Source organism: Haematobia irritans, chromosome 1, assembly GCF_050003625.1.
Source record: "Haematobia irritans isolate KBUSLIRL chromosome 1, ASM5000362v1, whole genome shotgun sequence".
NCBI classification, from domain to species: Eukaryota; Metazoa; Arthropoda; class Insecta; order Diptera; family Muscidae; genus Haematobia; species Haematobia irritans.
The window spans coordinates 274511196-274529341 of NC_134397.1; the positions used below are offsets into that span (position 1 = coordinate 274511196).

At 35.4% G+C, this 18146-nt stretch overlaps 2 protein-coding genes and 2 long non-coding RNA genes across 4 annotated transcripts; 2 read left to right on the plus strand and 2 right to left on the minus strand.

Annotated features, from left to right (window-relative positions):
- Positions 1-5548: 5548 nt before the first annotated feature.
- Positions 5549-10439, plus strand: omd (integrator complex subunit 5 omd). The gene is made up of 9 exons (XM_075294819.1): positions 5549-6536; positions 6596-6940; positions 7475-7739; positions 7804-8173; positions 8605-8662; positions 8731-9095; positions 9156-9435; positions 9840-9982; positions 10049-10439. The coding sequence occupies exons 1-9, from the start codon at positions 5648-5650 to the stop codon at positions 10370-10372; spliced, it is 3039 nt and encodes a 1012-aa protein (XP_075150934.1). The 5' UTR covers positions 5549-5647; the 3' UTR covers positions 10373-10439.
- Positions 10440-11451: 1012 nt separating this feature from the next.
- On the minus strand, positions 11452-14652 carry Lkb1 (Lkb1/serine/threonine kinase 11). Its single transcript, XM_075294823.1, has 6 exons — positions 14274-14652; positions 13777-14200; positions 13396-13718; positions 13142-13336; positions 12192-12355; positions 11452-12134 (listed from the first exon to the last, which is right to left on the minus strand). Exons 1-6 carry the CDS (start codon positions 14516-14518, stop codon positions 11902-11904), a joined length of 1584 nt encoding a protein of 527 aa, XP_075150938.1. The 5' UTR covers positions 14519-14652; the 3' UTR covers positions 11452-11901.
- A 661-nt stretch (positions 14653-15313) lies between these two features.
- LOC142219772 (uncharacterized) lies at positions 15314-15751 on the minus strand. The gene is made up of 2 exons (XR_012717760.1): positions 15611-15751; positions 15314-15553 (listed from the first exon to the last, which is right to left on the minus strand). It is a non-coding gene; the product is annotated as an uncharacterized LOC142219772 (long non-coding RNA).
- Positions 15752-17110: 1359 nt separating this feature from the next.
- On the plus strand, positions 17111-17472 carry LOC142219774 (uncharacterized). The gene is made up of 2 exons (XR_012717761.1): positions 17111-17201; positions 17259-17472. It is a non-coding gene; the product is annotated as an uncharacterized LOC142219774 (long non-coding RNA).
- The last annotated feature ends 674 nt before the right edge of the window (positions 17473-18146 follow it).

Genomic DNA, 18146 nt, shown 5'->3' on the forward strand with positions numbered 1-18146 from the left:
GATCTCTACTTGCCAATATCCACTCTGCAAATCGAGCGTAGAAAACCATGTTGTTCCGGCTAGTGTGTCCAACGTGTCATCAATGCGTGGAAGCGGATAACTGTCCTTTTTGGTGACATCATTCAGTTTTCTGTAGTCCACGCAGAATCGGGTACTTCCATCTTTCTTTTTGACCAGCACAACTGGGGAACACCAAGGACTTGATGACGGCTCGATCACACCACTCTCCGCCATTTCCTTTATGAGCTTTTGAACTTCGTCTCTTTTTGCAAGGGGAACACTTCGAGGTGCCTGTTTTATGGGCCTTTCTTCTGCGGTTTTAATTTCATGTTTCACTACAGATGTTCTTCCTTGATTTCCCTTTTCAGAAGCAAAAGCAGAGGCGTTTTTCCACAACAATTGCTTGGCTTTATTTCTCTCTGACGGCGATAGATGACGTGTCCAAGCCTCGACATACGCTTCTAGATGTTTTCTCACTGCTCCATGTGTCTTTGATGAGTTGCCTTCCAAATTGACTATTGCCTCGGCTGGTGTACATTTGCCAATGTCAGAAAATTTTACAATTTGCTCGTGATTGTCAGACAAGTTCAAGACACGAACTGGTATTAGTCTCTCTTCGTTCGTTGTTACCAGGGCATTTGCTATCAAGATGTTGTTGCTTTTGTTTTCTGCTGGTTCAACAACCCACAATTGGCCGACTTCACAATCTCCATTCATAGAAACCCATATAATTGCTTCGGCATTCGGTGGTATAGACTCTGACTGGCTCGTTGTCAAACGTCTGACAGGTGTATTCCCGTCGTATCCCACGTTTACCGTTATTTCGGCATCGCACCATGTCATTACACGACGCTTCATATCCAAATTGAGACCAAAAGCAATCATGAAATCCGCTCCAATTATAACTTCGTCTACTATATCGGCCACAATGAAATCATAAGTAACGGATTTGTTAGCAATAGTTAATTTTACGGTGACCTTTCCATATACGGTTGCGGGTTCCCCTGTAGCCGTGCGTAGCTTGACTCCAATCAGTGGTGTAACTTTTCCTTTTACTAAATCAGATCTAATGATAGACTTTGATGCACCAGTATCCAACGTCAAAGTACGCTTGTCGCCATTAATAACACCCGCAATAGTTAAATTGTTATTTTTCTGTTGAACTATTGCTATGGAGATGGTGGGGCCATCGTCTGTGGGAGCCAGCTCTTGCCCCGCTGAACTAGCTCGATTTAGTTTAAAGGTGACTCACTTGACTGTGGGGTCACCTTCTTATGGCTATTGTTTAATGGAGATGGTGATGTGGACCTTGACCGTTTGCGTCGTGCTTTGCATTCTCGAGCTAGATGTCCCGGCTTATCACAGTTATAGCATTTGATCCGGGATTTATTTGCTTCTTGCTTCATTTCTTGCATTGCCTGCTTCATGGCCTCTTTCATCGACTCAATAACGGACTTTGATTCATCACACTCTGTCTCTACTTTACGTACCTTGTGAATTTGAGGCCGCGCTAGCAATCTCGCAGTCTCCTGTGCAAGTGCGAATGTTACTGTTTCAGCGAATGTAGCCTTTTGTGACGCATATGTTGCACATTTTATATCTGGGTCTCGAATACCATTGACGAAGGTTTCAATCTTGATGCGGTCCACAAGAGGATGACTCTCACCTGGGTATGTCAAAAGCACTAGCCGCTCAACTTCTGTTGCGAAATCTTGTAGGGTTTCATTCGATTTCTGGATTCTTCCTCTCAATTCCATTCTGAAGATGTCCTGCTTGTGCTCTCCACCATACTTGCGTTGAAGCGCCGCTATTACTTCATTATAGTTATTTCTAGAAACAGCGGGAATGCTTTGTATCACATCAGCAGCATTGCCCTTTAATGCCAATAGAAGTTCAATTGCTTTATCATCGTCATTCCACAAATTTCTAGAAGCAACCATTTCGAATTGGAATTTGAAGACATCAAATGACGTTGAGCCATCGAAAACAGGAGTTTTGATTTTTGAGCCCTCGATGACGCGCACTGGACCACCTTTAATTTCCAGCTCTGACATTTTTTTCTCGATGTGCAGAAACTTCTCATCATGAACCATAATTTTCTCATCCACGGAAAGAACTTTCTTATCCAATTCCACAATTTGATTTTCTATATGGTCCACACGTTTCTCCATGCCTTCAGAAATTTGTTGTAATTTTTCGTTGACCATTCTAGAATTTTCGTCGAATTTTTCTTCCAATTTTCTAGAATTTTCTTCCATTTTTCTAGAATTTGCTTCCATTTGTAGGGCATTTTCTTTCAGCAATTTTCTAGAATTTTCTTCCATTTTTCTAGAATTTTCTTCCATTTTTCTAGAATTTTCTTCCATCATTTTGCTCAAAGCATTGAGCATTGATGTGTAATCCACAACATTCGAAGCCACAGATGGAGTTTCTACACTGCTTGTATTGACGAGTATTGATTCATCAATGTCTTCCTTATAATCAAACTCATGCGTCGCAATGTCCATATTACGCCGTTCAAACTCTTCCAGTAGACGCTTTTGAAGCTGGGCCTTATTGCCTGTTGTCGGCAGCTCCAGTTTGCTCAATTCCTTTTTTAAGTCTTCCACTCGAAGCTCATTAAACTTCATTGTAGATTTTTTTTTCCGTTATTCCACTTCTGACACCAATTGTTACGTTTTTATATTTAGGCGTTTTTAATTACCCGACAATTAAAACACAGTTCTTTTAAATAACGACAATCTACAATTTATTTACTATGACTTCACACTTTACAATTCGTTCACACTGAAGTTATTCGTTTGACGCTTTAATTAAGACTGACTCGTTAGCAGCATGCGAGCGCTTTTATATATGACGGTGTGGCAATACGAGAACATTCTGGTAGCACTACAATATTCTGGCAACGCCAGAACATTCTTAGACAATGCTAGAAGGATCTACGACCATTAAGTTGTTCGTCTGGTGGCTGCCAAACACATACACACTCACATAGATATATGCTCGCATTACTACAACAACAATGACAATAGACAATGAGATGAAATGAGAAAGCAAAATAACAAAGCAAAGGGGTTGTTATTCTATGAGAGAGTAAGAACTAACATTTCGGTAAGCAAACAAAAGAACATAAAAGAAATTCAGGAAAATACTAGAAAATGAATAGATGATTCCAACAAGTGATAGCGAAATTTTATCGTTACAATTTTAAATTTTAAATTAACGGAAACTAATTTAAATAAACTTATATCTATAATTATCAAATTCGTAACAATATAATAATACACTACACTACATAATACACTACAATACCAATTGATAAATAAAAATCTTATTAAACATTTCAACAAATAAGAACAAAAAAAAAAAACAAACAACAAAACTTTAAATATCTTAAACATTATTAGTAAACACTTTTGCATTGATAATTCGATTTCCTTCCTTTTGGTGTCATAAAACAGCATTAATATTTATTAGGAACGTACTGGACCGCGAGTTAGAATTGATTTCCAGTAGAAGGAATTCACAAAATATCCATTTTAAACTGATAATAGCATATGAATTAAACTGACGATGTGATGCACATTTTCATCCAGAAGTTGTTGATTTCAACAATTTGTTGTTTTTAACAACTTTAATTGGTTGCACTTGTAATGTTTCTGGAAACTTTTTCTTGTCGATAAGCCACTCATTTTTCATTGGTCAGCTTCTTAATGTTTGCAAGAATGTAGCATACAAAGATTTTAGTTTACTGCAAAGAGATATACATTTAGTGACTTCCTTAAAGTTTTATTTCATTTTTTATTTTCACTTACTTATTTTTATAAACTAAAGGGTGATTTGTTAAGAGCTTGATAACTTTTTTTAAAAAAAAACGCATAAAATTTGCAAAATCTCATCGGTTCTTTATTTGAAACGTTAGATTGGTCCATGACATTTACTTTTTGAAGATAATTTCATTTAAATGTTGACCGCGGCTGCGTCTTAGGTGGTCCATTCGGAAAGTCCAATTTTGGGCAACTTTTTCGAGCATTTCGGCCGGAATAGCCCGAATTTCTTCGGAAATGTTGTCTTCCAAAGCTGGAATAGTTGCTGGCTTATTTCTGTAGACTTTAGACTTGACGTAGCCCCACAAAAAATAGTCTAAAGGCGTCAAATCGCATGATCTTGGACTTACCGGTCCATTTCTTGAGATGAATTGTTCTCCGAAGTTTTCCCTCAAAATGGCCATAGAATCGCGAGCTGTGTGGCATGTAGCGCCATCTTGTTGAAACCACATGTCAACCAAGTTCAGTTCTTCCATTTTTGGCAACAAAAAGTTTGTTAGCATCGAACGATAGCGATCGCCATTCACCGTAACGTTGCGTCCAACAGCATCTTTGAAAAAATACGGTCCAATGATTCCACCAGCGTACAAACCACACCAAACAGTGCATTTTTCGGGATGCATGGGCAGTTCTTGAACGGCTTCTGGTTGCTCTTCACTCCAAATGCGGCAATTTTGCTTATTTACGTAGCCATTCAACCAGAAATGAGCCTCATCGCTGAACAAAATTTGTCGATAAAAAAGCGGATTTTCTGCCACTGATTTTGGTAATAAAATTCAATGATTTGCAAGCGTTGCTCGTTAGTAAGTCTATTCATGATGAAATGTCAAAGCATACTGAGCATCTTTCTCTTTGACACCATGTCTGAAATCCCACGTGATCTGTCAAATACTAATGCATGAAAATCCTAACCTCAAAAGAATCACCCTTTATTTGGTTATTTGTCCAAAATTTTCCATTTTTTAATTTCTTGCAATTGACCACGAACTTCGTTGCACAAATAAGTATTGAAAACCACAATGTTTTTTCGTTGCATTTTAGGGTAGTGTTTTGTCAAAGTTTTCTCATATTATCTTCAACACATTTTCAAAGATTTCGTCAACATTTTGGCAAATTGGAAGTAATTCGCAAACAATTTGAAGATGTATTGAAGATGAGCTATTTCAAGTCAAGTTGAATTTATGTTGAAAATTATATTTACCCTCAAACTGAAAAGTTGTTGCATTTGAAAAACGCTCATCCTGTGTTTATTGGGGATGAACATTTTTCTTAGGAAACGCCATATCAATTTGATAGTGAATCCCATCTTCAACATTAGTTCAAATGGCCTTCTATATTGCTTGCCTTCAACAGATTTTCGAATGGGTTTGAAGCATTAAAATTAAATTTAGTTTGAAAAGTTGTTGCTACTATGTTGAGAAATTGTTGCTAACGTGTTGAATTCTAATGTTAACGGTAATGTCTGTTTTTTGTTGAGAACGCGATTTTCTCAACAATTTCCCAAATTGAATTCTAAGCTAAATCTTTGAAAAAAGTTTTGAATATTGAATATAAGCATTTCTCCAATGCTTGTGTTTATTGGGTAGTATTTTCATTTCAGTAGTATTTTCATAAATCCCCTGAATTGACATTACAAATAATGTGGGAATGGCCCATATGGTCTTGACAAATGAGGGGTTGGCAACAAAGTGAATGAACACAACCCGCATAATAATTTGACGTACGCAGTTCGTTCTCAATAGATGAGAACAGTTTACAAAGAGACGGTTTACTTATTTTGCTTCCAATTTGTTAATTTTTAGTGTTTTTTTACCGCGAAGATGTTAAAGCAACATGTTCTTGTGGAACTAAAACAGTTCATACAGACACTTTCCTCCGTAGGCTATCGGGGAAATCCTAATCTCACATCGCACAGCTTGTTGCGTACATCTCTTCATCTTCTCGAGGATTTGCCGTCTGCTAGGGAAATAGTTTTTGAATACTTTGCTTTGGTAGCTGAGGTGGGAGTCCAAAGTTATGTGAACACCACAAATGTAGACCAACAAACGGGGTTAGTCATTCCACAACAGAAAATGCAAAGTAATCAACAACAACAGCAACCAGCAGTATCACAGGAGGATCCATGTTTTGAAATAATCCAACAAGCTCTAGAAAATATTGTAAACAAAGGCCCCACGGCCTGGGGAACAGTTATAGCATCTTGGAGTTTGGATTTGGTTGGTAGTCTGTCAGATAAATACAGCAAACGTATGTCCATAGGTGCTGCATGCAATTATTGGTTGGCCAGTACTACGATGCGTGGTCTTTTGACACTAATTAGCATTTGTTTCCGAAAACTGACAAATGCAGAAGCAGAATCATGCGTTGAAACGCTGTTGGCTGCTTACCAACGCTATTCAATGACATTCGATTGGGTTGTTGCACGTCTAGGAGGTTGTTTCCCTTCAAAAATCATTTCCCAGATTCTGCAATGTAGCTTGAAACGATTTGCTGATGACTACCCTTGCCGTTTTGACTCGGAGATTGGAATCCTTGAGTATTTATGCTTTGCCCACGAACAAGTACTTCGAGTTTGTTTCAAGGAACTACTTCAAGAAGGTTTCGTTCCAAAGAAAAAATTAGATGCCCTAATCGTACCATTTATGTTGGATTTTTGTAATTATTCGGATACTTTGCTTCAAAACATGGTCAGCGTATTTCTTGAAATGTGTAAGTTGATCATTTTTAATGGGATCCATTTAATGCTAGCATGTTTTTGTAATTTTCAGATAATGATGAATTGCGTACAACTATCACTCAAAAAGCTCCTCTGTGGATGGCCAATCGTATGTTTGCCGAAATACAACCTTCTTTGAATAACTTGGTGTTGCGCTTAAAAAGCCATGGAGCCCAAGTTTTAATTACAGTTGCAAAAATGGCTGATCAATATACTTGGTGTCAGGACTTTTTAGAATTCTCTTTGCAAGAATTGGAACAAATTGTCTTGAATGCTCGCCTGTGTCCTCTAATGGATGATTTAGCTACAGAAGAAACCAAATATATGTTGTGGAAAAGTTGTCTTAGCGCAAATATATATGAACAACAAACTGCCGTGAGACTATTGCTCATAGTTTGTAAGTACAATGTTCACATATTACTTATAGTCTATTACTTTGAATATAAATATTGCGAATCTAAAGTGTGGTGTACCTTAGGGGTCTGTTTTGGGTCCGCTCTTTTTATATATTGTTTATTAACCATTCGTCTACTAGGATGGTAACCAATTTACTTTTTCTTGTGACAAGTCTATTTTTATTCTCTGAAAATTGTCATTGACACGAATCTAACAAACCCCAAAAATAGAACGATGTCACAACTACAGTTCGGCATTGGTATCGTGCACAGAGATTCATTCATTGCTCCACATTCGAAATAAATTGTTACTTAGAATTGATAATACTCAATAAATGAAGATACACAGTTGAAGGTATTTGATAGATCCATGTAAAACTAATGGAATTGTAAGCATTTTGCAATAAGTTTTTCTATTAATCATACGATTTGCTTGGACACAACTATATGTTCTCAAAAGTACATTTATCAGTTATAGGTGTCATTGGCTAATACTTTTTAATACTAAATATTAAGTGAATTTTTAACTATTCCAGCTACCCAACACTCACACATTTACTATCAATCGATATCGGAATTGCTTCGTAAATGTTATACCCTCAATCCCTCTGGACTAGGAGCAGTAATTCGTATGATTGGAGGTCAATCAGGAGTTGTTGAATTTCCAGAAATTAAACCGGGCATCCAAATGGTTCTAGAAGATGCTCTTCTTCAAGAACAGTTTAAGAAGGCAAGATTAGCATCAGCTTCAGAAGTATCGGAAGCTTTAAATATTTTCAACAATCTGAATACCATTACAAAGTGAGCAAACAAATACCGTCTGGAAAATCGCTACTGTACTAATGTAATATAAATATTCTTCTAGAATGGAAAAGAAAAATACATTTTTTAGTATACGACAACATCAGTTGAGCACAGCTTTAAATGAATGTCTCCCAAAAATATTACAAATTTTGGAAGTTACATTGAATAAACTCATTCTGCGTATGGATGCCGATGCCAGTGAGCGTAGCGAGGAAAAATTTCGAGAGTTACAAAATCAAACCAATAACAATACCATACATGTTTATAATTCACACAAAAAACAAAAACTATTTGGGGTCTGTATGGATAATGCTGAGGAGGAAGAGGAATCGGACTATATGGCGAAACGTTTAACATTAGCCCATACGATAATTGATTTGTTAAATACTATTGAAGCCGGATCTAAAACACAAGTAATCAGGACAACTGAGGTATGAATTCACTCTTGAGTCAAATTTCATAAATCTTGAAGATTATATTCAAAGACAATACACTTTAGAAGATGGGAAACTGGCTTGCGTTTCCCATCTGGGTCCATACATGTTTGCAATTGTTTTATTTGCATTTTTTTGTAATGAAAAACTTATTTTCACGTTTGTTCCAAGATATTTCCAACTCTTAATTTCTTTTTATTTGCATTTTAATGTGTTGAACCAAACACGTAAACGACAAGTAGGGACCTAGCGCCGTCAATGGCTTGATGTTCTCAGCAGCCAATTTCCCATCTTCTAAATTGTATTGTCTTTGATTATATTAAGCGAAATGGGAAACGAAAACATTCACCAGTCTTGTTTCTAAAGCAGAGCTTCCCAACCCAATTTTTTCTGATATTTTGTATAAAATTAATTTTAAAATTTTACAGATTCTAAAATTGTCAGTTTTGAGTGTTAAATATTTCTTCATAAGTCTGAAAGAACAATGTGAGTACTTACAATTACTTTTATTTTAAATGGAAATAAAAGCTGTCCTTTTTTTCTATTCTGTAAAGCACCAACTTTACGCTTAGCAGCTGTCAATCGCGTTTACAATCTATTTCAACGCCAATGCCGAGCTCGAAAGTCATCTCGATCTGCCTGTTTGAGAGAACTCATTGAAGGATCTCTATTTTATTATGGCTATTTATTTGGTCAATATGAAGAACCTATAGTAGATGAGTTGGTAATACCAGAACATGAAATGATTATGGTACAAAATCAAAAGCATAGTTTTGGTCCCAACTCAAACCGGTCGATTTTGCATGCTGGCGTAATCGGACGGGGTTTGAGACCGGAAAATATGTTAATGGGTGAGAGATGTCCACCGGAAATGCAGAGGTTATTTTTAAAGGCTTTGGAGATGTGTTGTGGTGACAATGTTAGTCTTTGTGATGACTTTTTGCTTTTCGATATTTTTATAATTTTCTGTGTACCGTAGGATCGTCAAGTGGCTATAGAAGCTTACTCTACCATATCTTTGTTGCTTGTGGAAATGGTGTCTACTGATGTCATGTACAATGGTTTGCCGTTTCCCGACGAAGAGTTCACCAAAGTCACAATGGAACGAGATTTATTGATAAGAAGGGCCTTTTTAACATCACCTATTTTGTGGGCACTTTTGGGATTTATATCTACTCACAGACCAGCTCTTTGCTTTTCGTCTGTTCTTTTGAGAGCTCTTTGTGCAACATGCCTACATCAATGGAGAGCTAAAAATGGTAATATCTGAAATTTGAAATCAAGAAATTTCTTATAATTGAAACTTCCCCATTAAAAAAAATGTTGTTGAACGAAATTAATTAATTTTCTAATTGATTCTATTAAATTATGGAAGATGAAATTATATTTTTTATCTAGAAGTAATAAATTCTAATATAGAAATAATAATTGTTGGAAGATTAATAATATTAGCCGCAATAACTAAAAGAGCTCAAATTCAATAAAATAATTGCTTGACTTCTGACGCAAAATTCAAGTAATAATTTACCTCAATCAATTGAGTTGGTTAAATTTTAAATGTATCTATTATTTTTTTTTAATTGAATTGAAAACTTTTAGAATGGGCTAGGCAAAGTATTATTTTTAACATTTTAAAATTGTGTGAATTTCATTTTGTTTGCAGTAAATAAATACGATACCTGTAATCTCAAAGGAGAATTGCTTCAATCAACCAAAAATCTATTAAAGGTTCTGGCTATGGGACAGTTGTTGCCACCACCACTTTCTAATCTTCATAATATCATCGAACATTTTGAACCCTCCGAGGTGAGTATGGATAAAATACAAAATAACAAGTTGTGATCTATATTTTTTACATATTTTTCACGACAGGTGGCATTACTGCTTAAGGAATGTGTTTGGAATTATCTAAAGGATCATGTTCCTTCACCGGCATTATTTCATGTTGATAGTAGTGGTCTACAATGGCGCAATTCACAAGTAAACCAAATACCTCCGCAATACGTCGACACATTGAGAAATCTAATGCAAAAGAAACTAACGAAATTGGGGCAACATTATCATCAAATGTTTATAATGCCTGAAGTTGTAAATCCTACTACAAATATACCAATCATCCCGCAGATACTAAACGCTAGGCCCGTAATATCAACATCAGCTCCGCCTGAAGTTATAGATTTAGATAAATCTCTTTGATTATGTAGCTCATAAAACTCCTGCGCTTTTCAAAATACGAATAAGATAAAGTATAAATTCCCAAAAACTCGTTCACAATATTAAATCGAATAGCTTCCTTTAAGTAGATCTTCAGATTAGATTACAAAAAATAGTGAAATAAATGTAGGTAAGTTTGAAAAGCTAAACGTTTTTGACGATCTTGGGCCAGTATTTTATATTATTGTGAAAAATGTATTTTAATCGCAATATGGCTATTTACAAAATGATAAAATATGTACAGCCCTTAATACGCCAATATATAACAAGTTACCTTGCCTGTTCACTTTGGAGGAAAAAAGGAGGATCTCAAGTATGACGGTTGACATCTTCTTAGATTACAAAGAAGTAGATGTTGAAAAAGTTTCGGAAAATTTTATTTTCTCCAGTCCTGTAAAAAAAAGTTTTGTGGTCGTTATACATTTTTTAAAGTTGGAAGAAACAACAAGTATGACGCGGCCAAGTCGAGAGAATAAAATGAACTGAGCAGCAGCGAAGAGTACTTTTCTCGCCAAGTGGAGATATGTTCTTTTTTTCATCGATTGCCTTCGAGAAGTATCACAGCCTAATTATAATGACGCCCTATGAATGTTTTTTAATAGATGGAACAGAAAGACGCTGTCTTGCTGGATAGAAATATTTTAATGATAGAGTTGGTATTTGATGTTAACTTAATTCAATCTTCAAATTGAAAACATCCAAAAGAGACTACAAAAAAAAAATAAAAATTTTGTTTGACGGTTTTTAACGTTACTATTATTGGACTATTGCATGGTCATCGCTGCTTACTCCAGGCCTTGAGAAAGTGTATTTTTCAGACGGGTTAAAAACTTATCGCAGTGCCAACTGTGTGGAATTAAAAGGAGACAATGTTTCTAAAAATACATCGCTACAATGTTTGTGTTTTTTTGTTATACTAAATACTTTTTGGACCACTTCGGTATTATTTTTCGAATAATGTATTACTTCATTTAATTCTGTTATTGAGAACTCTATATGAAGCCAGTGTCCTTCAGCGATTATAAATTTCTCGAATATATGTTCTGATTTCGACGTCATCATTTCACATTTCATATTTTTTATTATCTAGAAAACTAAACCGTAAATGAAAAGTACAGTTTAACAACTTAAAAGATATACACAAAAAATTATTTAGTCTAATCAAAGATCGATACAACTAAATAAATACTATAACAACAAAAAAAAAGTATTTATATATATGTAGGAGGAGTGGTGTATGTATGAAACTAAATTGCTCAAAACTAAGAGTAAACGTAAAAACAAAAAAGCGTATTTCTCCTTGAAGAAGTAGTCGGGACATGCATTTTGCAAAATAAACTGGCATTTTACATCATCATATATGTATGTAGTATAAGATTTAATTTGATTTTTGTTGCTGAGAGAAATAAATGTAAACAATATGGATGTTTTTTCAAGGTTCAATCCTTTGTGTGTTGGTAGGTTGATTGGTTGTGGTGTTTGTATTTGTATTGTTGATCGTTGTTTCTCTTCTAAGAAGGTCGACAATTTGATAATTTTCGCACCGATATACAGGAAGTTAATTTTTTTGCTCGTCTTTTCAATGATGAGGACTTTTTCTCTTTTGTATGATGAGAAGCGGAATTGGAACATGACTGTGCATTATGATAACCACTAGTGGAAGCGGACATGGTTGCATACGAATTATGCTGTTGTTGGGCTTTAATTTCGGCTGCTGCCTTTGCCGCTTTACGAGCCAATTCCTCTGGAAAAAAAATATTTATTTTTTCTATAAAAAAATTATATAAAAAAAATTAATTACGGTTTAGATCATGTTCGGTGAAATAAACTTCTTCCAAATCTCGTTCGGTCTCATAGTGGTAAGCATCTAGATAAGGCAGTACTGTGGAACGGCGATATTTATCACCTTTCAATGGCGGAATGGGTATCGGTGGTCCATTTTCTTCGGGAGCCGAGATAAACCAACTGAAAAAATATTAATTTGTGTTGCAAAATTAATTTAAGCTTTAGTTGTTGTTCATATCGAATAGTAACATAAACTTTAATTAACATAACCATAAATTTTCAATACATTGCGCCTAGTACAAGTACAAAATTAAATAATCAGGAGAGTAGCATTTCTTTTATAGAATTTATAGTTGTTTTTTTTTTGGAATTCAAAAGTCGAGTTCTGTAAATGCTAAACAAAACCTTCAAGATTTTTTTTACCATTTCCAACCAAATTAACTTGTCGAATTAAACATACGGTTAAAATGTAAACCTGTATTATTTAGAAAAGTGTGATCGGTCATCTGATCTAGAGGATGAAGTTAGCCTAAAGGTTGGTGGTTGCATTTTTGGTTGGTTATGTAATTATATATTTGTACAGAGACGATCTTAGTATCCACATGAAGTTGACCCAGGGAAGTGATATGTAGACACAGCGTCGCTATTTCGACACGACATTCTGACAATTATAAACGCTATTTCTTTGTACCCTTTCAAATCATCGAATTCGATTCGTCAATTAAAATAGTTAATCATTTGGATTTACACCAATGTTCATCTATAATATCGGCTAAATTCGGAAATATACTCTAAATTTAATTCCAAATTGGCGATTTTAGAAACCGTTCTCAATTTATTTGCAATTTGTGATATAGTCAATGCATAGTCTATAAACTTTACCATTCTTAGTTTTAAATTGTGTGTCACAAAGCTTCAGTGAATGCATTATTTAAAAACAAATCTTATCAACATTGGTAAACTTACGGATCTTGTCTTATTTGTTGTATACTGTAGCGTTTTTGAGGGTCTTCTTGAAGCATTCCTAGTATCAAAACTGCGAGGTTATGGTCCAATTTATACAACCAATCGGGAACTTCCCACTGTGCCCGTCCAATGCTTTCCAAGAGGCGATATATATTATCACCTTCAAACGGATACAAGCCGGTACACAAATTATAACTGAAAGAAAATAGTTGCATTATATGGAAACTATATGATTAGGTTACTGTTATATTTACAGTGTGACACCGCTACTCCAAATGTCAACTTTAGAACCTGAAAATGATTCTAATCCATTGGCAATTTCTGGAGGTTGAAATGCCGGTGAGCCTTGACCAGTTGTACAAGTATCATCTGGTGCGAATAATTCTAATTGTTCGGCTACACCAAAGTCTGATATTTTTAATGTCTGGTCCAGAGTTAGCAACAAATTGCCAGGTTTAATGTCTTTATGTATGACACGCATGCCATGCAAGTACTCTAGTCCATTTATTAATTGTCGGAAATAACAATGGGCTTGAAATAACGGTATTTTCTTCTCCGGGGCACTATCCAACATTTCCTGCAAAACATAAAAGTTAATAACCGGTTTATTCATCTATCGTACAAATATTACTCACTTGTAATCCCCCGACACAATACTCCATAATTAGATACATTTTTTGTTTTTCATCGTTGTACAAAACGTCCAACAAGGCCACTACATTTTTGTGTTTCAATTGTTTTAATAATTGGATTTCCCTTTGCACATTTTGCTCTCCGTTTGGTATGCGTTTCAACTTGCGTTTGGTCAAAATTTTTACGGCTCTTCGGCAAAGATTCTCGGAATCCAGAACTTCTTTTACTTTGCCATACGAACCCTCTCCCAACACGTCCCCCATTACATATTTGCCCACCATTTTGATGTTCTTCTTTTTCTGTTGATAGATAATCTCCGCACTATCCACTCTGTTGAACATGTTACCAATGTCCAAAGTGGCGAGGTCTAGAGTATCAATATCTTCGTCATCCAACCATGTCACCTGATGATGTTGCTGTTGCTCGCTGTTGATCATTTGTTCGAAAAAAAAAAAATAAATGTACAATGAAAAGGTCTCCTAAATGTGAAAACAAATACCTATTTCGGAGATATTCTGCAGCTTCGTCACCGATCAAAAATCTCTGCTGGGTATCGTCATCTTCGGCGCCATTGGGATAGGAATCTAGATGGAACTTAGTATTGGCCAATATTACTTTGGTTTTATTACTCCCATCGTCTGCTAATGATATTTCTCCTATTTGATTTTCGTCGTAGCTTACAGCCTGTTGGTGATGACCTGTTACTTGCACATCCATGACGACATGAGCGCTGGTAACAGTCATTTGTTTAGTGTTCTTTATTTCAATGCTCCTCTGTTGTTCAACAACTTTAAATTTAGTTTATTATTTAAATAAATATGATCATTTTATGAATGAAAGCCATCAGCAGTTCCTTCTATTAGTGTTGGGAAAGTAACGAGTATTTGATTGCAAGTACTCGTTACTGACTAATCTTTTGAGTACTCGTTACAGTTAAATGAGTACTAAATATCTACAATTAAAGGCCGGTATGCACCTCTAGCGAAAAATTTCATTCCCATAAGAAATGCATTGCTATTTATGCTAACGAAATTTTCGGTAGCGTTCAATTTCGTAAGTTGGTACGCACCTCTAATGAAAATAACAGGGTTGTCAAAAGCATATTTTGGCAGCAAACATTTAATTTATTACAATCATTGTGTGCGTAAAAGTTTTAAAAGGTCTGTAAATAATAAACAATTTATTTGAGGAATATTTGGAACATATATTAACAATTTTTAAAAGCGATTAGCTGGTTTACAATTTGTGTACACATCCCTGTTTTTTGTTGTAGACTTAAATAAATTGTTGCTACCGAAAATTTCGCTAGACCCTGCCAACATTTTTTGAATTTGGGGACTCTTTTGAGAATCCCCACTACGTCGAAAACAATCATATACGACATCAAAAACTCGTCGGAAAAGCGCCGTCACTATTGAGAAGTTGTACCACGCCAAGTTACTACAAAAATGTTTCGCATGAGTGCAATTATTAGGTGCCTTTATAGATCAATTTAGAACGACGCCAATAAGGGACCCTCCAAACAATCAGAAAAAGTGCTTTTTAAGATAGTTGTAAAAGAATCATTGTGGTCGAGTAAAACACGTTTGTTTAGATATTTATTAATTTGATTAAACATTTACAAATTCTTAAAAATATAACATTTATACCACTATCACATTACATTTAACATAATTTTTGGCATTAATGATGATGTTGAGTTACAAGTAGCGAGTTACATGTTGCTGCGTCTATCAACCAGTGTTTTTATTCCATGGAGGCAGCGTGTCTGTAAAATATCTGAAAAACAATCACTTTATTCCATTTGGAAAATCACCAAATTGTTCACCAATATACCTTTCACAATTTTAAGCGTATAATCTATGTTTTCAGAACTTTATTTTCGTTTTTATTTAATTAAAATATAACAAGCTGGTTGCGCTTGGCGTTTCACAAAAAAATGGCCTTTTTAACAGTAGGGATGGCAAATTACTTGCATGTACTTTTTGATGTACCTTTTCATGATGGTTGAAGTGACATTTACGAGTCTGTGGTAACGATGACGTTGAAATGGAACTTTGAAATGCTGGCAGGGGAGGTGCATACCGGCCTTTAGGAGGACATTTCTGGTAAGTATAAGTCTATGAATTATAATTTTATGTTTATAAAAACTGTAATATGTACGTATTGGTTGGCAAATAATTCGGTTGAGGCAATGAATTTGTTTTCTAGGTGTAGTTAGTAGATATGGAAAAGGATAGATTATCCATCCATTACCCTGCCAGCATTTCAAAGTTCCATTTCAACCTCATCGTTACCACAGACTCGTAAATGTCACTTCAACCATCATGAAAAGGTACATCAAAAAGTAAAGGGTGATTTGTTAAGAGCTTGATAACTTTTTTTTAAAAAAAAACGCATAAAATTTGCAAAATCTCATCGGTTCTTTATTTGAAACGTTAGATTGGTCCATGACATTTACTTTTTGAAGATAATTTCATTTAAATGTTGACCGCGGCTGCGTCTTAGGTGGTCCATTCGGAAAGTCCAATTTTGGGCAACTTTTTCGAGCATTTCGGCCGGAATAGCCCGAATTTCTTCGGAAATGTTGTCTTCCAAAGCTGGAATAGTTGCTGGCTTATTTCTGTAGACTTTAGACTTGACGTAGCCCCACAAAATATAGTCTAAAGGCGTCAAATCGCATGATCTTGGTGGCCAACTTACCGGTCCATTTCTTGAGATGAATTGTTCTCCGAAGTTTTCCCTCAAAATGGCCATAGAATCGCGAGCTGTGTGGCATGTAGCGCCATCTTGTTGAAACCACATGTCAACCAAGTTCAGTTCTTCCATTTTTGGCAACAAAAAGTTTGTTAGCATCGAACGATAGCGATCGCCATTCACCGTAACGTTGCGTCCAACAGCATCTTTGAAAAAATACGGTCCAATGATTCCACCAGCGTACAAACCACACCAAACAGTGCATTTTTCGGGATGCATGGGCAGTTCTTGAACGGCTTCTGGTTGCTCTTCACTCCAAATGCGGCAATTTTGCTTATTTACGTAGCCATTCAACCAGAAATGAGCCTCATCGCTGAACAAAATTTGTCGATAAACACATTTCGAACCGAACACTGATTTTGGTAATAAAATTCAATGATTTGCAAGCGTTGCTCGTTAGTAAGTCTATTCATGATGAAATGTCAAAGCATACTGAGCATCTTTCTCTTTGACACCATGTCTGAAATCCCACGTGATCTGTCAAATACTAATGCATGAAAATCCTAACCTCAAAATAATCACCCTTTACATGCAAGTAATTTGCCATCCCTACTGTTAAAAAAGCCATTTTTTGTGAAACGCCAAGCGCAACCAGCTTGTTATATTTTAATTAAATAAAAACGAAAATAAAGTTCTTAAAACATAGATTATACGCTTAAAATTGTGAAAGGTATATTGGTGAACAATTTGGTGATTTTCCAAATGGAATAAAGTGATTGTTTTTCAGATATTTTACAGACACGCTGCCTCCACGGAATAAAAACACTGGTTGATAGACGCAGCAACATGTAACTCACTACTTGTAACTCAACATCATCATTAATGCCAAAAATTATGTTAAATGTAATGTGATAGTGGTATAAATGTTATATTTTTAAGAATTTGTAAATGTTTAATCAAATTAATAAATATCTAAACAAACGTGTTTTACTCGACCACAATGATTCTTTTACAACTATCTTAAAATGCACTTTTTCTGATTGTTTGGAGGGTCCCTTATTGGCGTCGTTCTAAATTGATCTATAAAGGCACCTAATAATTGCACTCATGCGAAACATTTTTGTAGTAACTTGGCGTGGTACAACTTCTCAATAGTGACGGCGCTTTTCCGACGAGTTTTTGATGTCGTATATGATTGTTTTCGACGTAGTGGGGATTCTCAAAAGAGTCCCCAAATTCAAAAAATGTTGGCAGGGTAGTTGCACTTTGAAAGATTTGTGGAAAATTTCATCGATCAGCTTCTGAATGCTTCCAAAAATGTACCATCCAAAGATATTAGTTTTCTGCAAATAAATATGCGTTTAAAGACTTCTTTAACTTTTCATTCCATTTTAACTTACCAAATAATATAATTTCAAATAATTTCCAAACAATTTCCGTATTTTTATATTTCTACGCGGCATAAAGATGTTTTGAAAACCACAAAATTCGAGTCGTAGCCATCAAATTGTGATCGAAATGAAGGATCAGTGTTTGCCCTACCTATAGCCCTATAGTGTCGTCGAATGGTTCCATAACATAGATCAACAAATAAAATGGGATAAATGCATACATGTTAAATGTTACCGCTTTCAAGGTACCACATTTATGCAGGATGGAGGATGCATCCTTAGTT

Excerpts from the sequence above, each read along its gene's own strand:
- omd (XM_075294819.1), top strand. The coding sequence starts at position 5,648 with ATGTTAAAGCAACATGTTCTTGTGGAACTAAAACAGTTCATACAGACA. Across the intron at positions 8,663-8,730 it reads CATAAGTCTGAAAGAACAAT|CACCAACTTTACGCTTAGCA; the intron begins GTGAGTACTTAC and ends TATTCTGTAAAG. Across the intron at positions 9,983-10,048 it reads AACATTTTGAACCCTCCGAG|GTGGCATTACTGCTTAAGGA; the intron begins GTGAGTATGGAT and ends TTTTCACGACAG.
- Lkb1 (XM_075294823.1), bottom strand. The coding sequence starts at position 14,518 with ATGACTGTTACCAGCGCTCATGTCGTCATGGATGTGCAAGTAACAGGT. Across the intron at positions 14,201-14,273 it reads GCAGAATATCTCCGAAATAG|CGAGCAACAGCAACATCATC; the intron begins GTATTTGTTTTC and ends AATGATCAACAG. Across the intron at positions 13,719-13,776 it reads ATTGTGTCGGGGGATTACAA|GAAATGTTGGATAGTGCCCC; the intron begins GTGAGTAATATT and ends TATGTTTTGCAG.